Consider the following 4778-nt stretch of genomic DNA (forward strand, 5'->3'; position numbering starts at 1 on the left):
GGGCAGGGAGAGTGCCTTGCGCGCTGAGCCAGGGGTCTGGACTCTGGCCCATGATGACAGCACAAGGTGAGGCTTGCAATCTCCAGGCTCCTAGAGGCTGTGTGAAGGAGACGCGGGTGGACACCAGGTGCCAACTGGGAGATGCTCCAGGCGCGAACCACCACAGGAGGAAGAGTGTAGGCCATCTGCAAGGGCAAGATCTCCTGAGACCTTTCAGATCCTGCTTCCTCCTCCAGGCGAATTCCCGAGCAATCATAGAAGTGAGGAAAATGGACTTCCTGCTCCCTCATGGCCCAGGCGCAGCCTTAGGATCCTGGGGTTTATGATTATCAAATGTGCAGAAGCCAGCCAATGAGGTGGCCATCAGGGAAGGCCTGGTTCCTGGTGGTGGAGCAAGCCCGGGCAGTCTCTCCTGGATGCCAGTCAGAGGCTGAGGGCAGAGGCCATCCTGACACTGCTCTGGACCTTCAAGGCTGTTGCGGTAGCAGGTGAGAGGGCTCGGGTTGAAGTACAGTATCTTGAGAGAGGCCTGGAACCCCACCCTCTTCTGGGGAGCAGGTCTGATGTTTGACTCTTATACCACCTCGGCAGCCCCAAAATTTGCAGTTGAGGGGGAAGGAGCCTGGGGGCGCCCGGGTGGCTCGGTTGGTTAAGCGTCTGTCTTCGGCTCAGGTCATGATCTCAGGGTTCTGGGGTGGAGCCCCAAGTCGGGCTCCCTGCTCAGCTGAGAATCTGCTTCTAGCCCCAACATCCTCTGTCCCTCATCCCCACTCGTGCTCTCTCTCTCTCTCAAATAAAATCAAATCTTTTTCAAAAGGGTGGGAGAAGGAGCCTTTGTTGAAACTTTTACTTGGGAACACAGGATTCCTGCCATGCATGGTACCTAGAGAGGGATGGGCAGGCGGGGGGGACACATGGTCTGGCTGCTGCATGGTGCCGCTCCATCGTACCACGAAGCTAAGTGAGCCAGCGAAAGGGAAGGTGGGTGGAGAGGAGGGTGTTTTATATACCAGAGCTTTGTATGTATTATTTTATTAAATCCTCAAAACAATCCTGGAAGGCAGCTTTTTATTTTATCCTGTTCTACAGATGAAGAAACAGGCTCAGAGAAGTTAGGTGACATGCCAAGGCCACACAGCTAGGAAGGGATGGAGCCAGGATCATATGCAAATCATTCTGACCCCACACATTCATACCTACATCCTCTAGGGCAGAAGCAAAAAGAAATGCCCTGGAGCAGGGTCTCCCGGACCCGTGGGCGGTGGCAGAGATGGGCACTCAGGGGCTTCCTTTCTCTTCCCCAGGGCTGCGGGGCGGTGCGCGAGGACACCCAGCTCACTCACCCTCCTGGGCTTGGAGACTCCGGCACCGCGGTCCTCCATGGCTCCTTACCACATCCGCAAGTACCAGGAGAGGGACCGCCCACGGGTCCTGGACTTGTTCTCCAAGGGAATGGAGGAGCACGCCCCCACCACCTTCCGCCACATCCTGAAGCTGCCCCAAACCCTGGCGCTCTTGCTTGGGGTGCCCCTCGCCCTCTTCCTGGCCTCTGGCTCCTGGCTCCTGGTCTTCGTCGCCAGCATTGCCCTCCTCACTGCCCTGAGATTCTTTTCCAAATACCCCTGGATCCAGTTTAAAGTCCTGTGTTTGCGCTCAGACCTGTCTGACATCACCAAGTCCTACCTGGGTGAGCCCGGCTCCTGCTTCTGGGTGGCCGAGGCCGACGGGCAGGTGGTGGGCATGGTGGGCGTGCTGCCCGCTGTGGGGCACGCCCTGCGGAGGGAGCAGTTGCAGCTGTTCCACCTGTGCGTGGCCTCTGAGCGCCGAGGTCAGGGGGTGGCCAAAGCCCTGGTCAGGACGGTCCTGCAGTTCGCCCGTGACCAGGGCTACAGCCAAGTGGTCCTCTACACCACCATGCTGCAGCGCTCGGCCGTGGCTCTCTACGAGCGCATGGGCTTCCAGAAGACGGACCAGTTCTTCTCCTCCCTGAACTGGAGGCTATTTGCTATTCCTTCGTACGTGTTTGTCTACCCCTTGCCCTCTGCTCAGGCCTCGGAGGCACAGGGGCAGGCGGGAGGGCCCTGACCCGGTTCTTTGTGCCTTAGTCCGGGGAGGGCTGGCTCTGCCCTGGCAGCAAAGCAAGGCCCCGAGAGTCAGTGCGAGCCTGCTGTGAGAGCCTACTGCTCCTTCCGTGGGCACTGGGGGGTGGCAGGGTGGCTCTACTCCTTTCTGTCTTTTGGGATGGCCGCGGTTTCATTTATCCAGTGCCACGAGAAGGCTACATTAAAACACACACCAGGCAGCCCGGGTGGCGCAGCGGTTTGGCGCCTGCCTTTGGCCCAGGGCGCGATCCTGGAGACCCGGGATCGAATCCCACGTCGGGCTCCCGGTGCATGGAGCCTGCTTCTCCCTCTGCCTGTGTCTCTGCCTCTCTCTGTCTGTCTCATGAATAAATAAGTAAAATCTTTAAAAAACAAAAACAACACACCAATAAACATTTCTTTAGTTCACGCATCGGTGGTCAGCAATTTCCGCTGGGCTTGGCTGGCAGCCCTTTGGGTCTCAGAGGGCACAATGCACACATCATTGTAGGACTGGCTGGGGTGACAGGGCCACTGGGTGGGCTCGAGTCCCAGCGTACAAGCTCAGTGGCAGGCTTAGGGTCATTGCAGAGGAGCCGAGAGTGAAGCAGAAACCAACCAATGCTTTTTCAAGCTTCTCGGGTGTCATGTCGGCTGACATCTCAGTCTCAGGAAGCGAAATGGCCCAGCTTCTTCAGGGAGAGGAGCTGAAGCACAGAGCAAAGGGGGCCGAGAAAGAGAGCGAGAAGAATTCTGGGAGAAGCACGAGGGCCACAATGCCCTCAGCCTGCCTTGCCCCCCCCCCCCCCCCCCCGCCCCATCTCTGCTGGAAGGGAGGACGGAGCGGGATTTAACAGGGGCTAGAGCTACAAGTGGAGCAGCACACGCCCCCTCGCCACTGGCCAAGCCCGGGTCACGCGGGTCACGCGGGTCACGCGGGTCACGCGGGTCACGTGGCCCGCGCATGCCTGAAGGGAGGCTGGGGATGCGTGTCCGGGAAGAGGAAATGGGGTTGGTGAGTTTCTCGGGCCTGCCACACTGGGACGCTGCCGCTCATCCCCAAGGGCTCAGAACTCCGGATACTTACAGAAGCCTCAGGCTTGACCTCGTGTCCCCAAGCCTCTGATACAGCGGCGAGTCCCGCAGGCACAGCTGTGTACCTGGTCCAGTTAGCTCATCGCCAGCACTGGTCCCCCGCCCAGAGGCTGGGTCCCAGGATCCAGGGAGTCCCTTGATGACCCGGGAAGTCCAGGCCCCCTTTCGGTCTGGGTGTTGTGACACAGCGGTGTTTAGGGCCCTCCCCCATCTTGGCCGTAGGCCTGCTCATAGCTTCTCTCCTTCGAAGGGTCAGTCAGGCCGCAAACCAGGCCGGAACCTGCCAACTGGCATTGTTACAGGCACATCTCACCTAAATGGGGACCATCAAATGCATGGGATGACTACATGCATGTTTGTTACCTAAGACCCTGGGCCTCACCTGTGTCGCCCTCCACTGGGTCTTTTTTCTCCCTAGTCTCGGGTCACCCACAGTCCCTCTGCCACCAGGCATTCTACCTCCCCAGGCCTGCACCCTTTACACCTTCCCTGCATGCTTCTCAGAAGCCTGGCACGTCTAAACCTCCTGTTACACCGTGCCCCGCCTCCACCCCCTGTTCTTTTTTTTTTTTTTTTTTAAGATTTTATTTATTTATTCATGAGAGAGAGAGAGGCAGAGATATAGGCAGAAAGAGAAGCAGGTTTCATGCAGGGAGCCCAATGTGGGACTCGATCCCAGGACTCCAGGATCATGCCCTGGGCATGAAGGCAGGAGCTAAACCGCTGAGCCACCCAGGGATCCCTCCACCCCCTATTCTAAATCAAGCTTCCGTGTTTCCTTGCAGTTCCAGCTTCTAGTGATGCCGGGGCCTTGGGCCCAGGCTCTCTGAGAGGTAGGAAGAGGGGGGCACCAGCCTCTACTGCTGTTCCCACCAGCTCCCCCTGGCCCAGCCGGATGGCCTGGCCGGAGGAACTCCCAGATGGGCGCTGGTGCTGGAGATGGGGGAGGCCCACAGTGGTCCCAATGCTTTGAAAGTTTTCCTAAGTGACAATTAATTGGTTTTGCTGATCCCACATAGATATGGTCCATGTCCTCCCAAGTTTTACAGGCCAGAGGGGGCTGAGACACCAAGGAGGGAGCAAGTGGGAATATGTTGTCATAAGTGTGGGGATGGTGGCAGTGCTGGACAAAGAATATCAGAAGAGCACCTGCCCCATGGTTGGTGGAAGGCTTCCCAGAGGAGGCAGGTCTTCTACTCCTGAAAATTTGGAACCAATTTAGTTCCAAGTGGAGCTTGTCCATCACTTGTTCCAATTCCCTGCACTCACTATCCAACCACCCTGAGCTAGAATTTTTCCCTCCCTCCCTCCCTCCCTTCCTTCCTTCCTCCCTCCCTTCCTTCCTTCCCTTTTTTCTTTCGACTTTTTTTATTCATGAGAGATACAGAGAGGCAGAGATACAGGCAGAGGGAGAAGCAGGCTCCCTGCAGGGAGCCCGATGTGGGACTCGATCCCAGGACCCTGGGGTCATGACCTGAGCCAAAGGCAGATGCTCAACCGCTGAGCCACCCAGGCACCCCTTCTTCTAATTCTTTCAATAAACCAAAGTTATCTTTCTGTTTCAGGCCTCCACACATGCTTCCCTCTGCCTGGAAACAGTCT

At 57.5% G+C, this 4778-nt stretch overlaps 1 protein-coding gene across 1 annotated transcript; it reads left to right on the forward strand.

The window, feature by feature from the left end:
- The first annotated feature begins 305 nt into the window (after positions 1 to 305).
- NAT8 (N-acetyltransferase 8 (putative)) lies at positions 306 to 2512 on the forward strand. The gene is made up of 2 exons (XM_055312599.1): positions 306 to 488; positions 1305 to 2512. The coding sequence occupies exons 1-2, from the start codon at positions 334 to 336 to the stop codon at positions 2083 to 2085; spliced, it is 936 nt and encodes a 311-aa protein (XP_055168574.1). The 5' UTR covers positions 306 to 333; the 3' UTR covers positions 2086 to 2512.
- Positions 2513 to 4778: the final 2266 nt, after the last annotated feature.

The sequence above is a fragment of the Nyctereutes procyonoides genome, unplaced genomic scaffold (genome assembly GCF_905146905.1).
Source record: "Nyctereutes procyonoides isolate TBG_1078 unplaced genomic scaffold, NYPRO_anot_genome, whole genome shotgun sequence".
In the NCBI taxonomy this organism is placed as follows: Eukaryota; Metazoa; Chordata; class Mammalia; order Carnivora; family Canidae; genus Nyctereutes; species Nyctereutes procyonoides.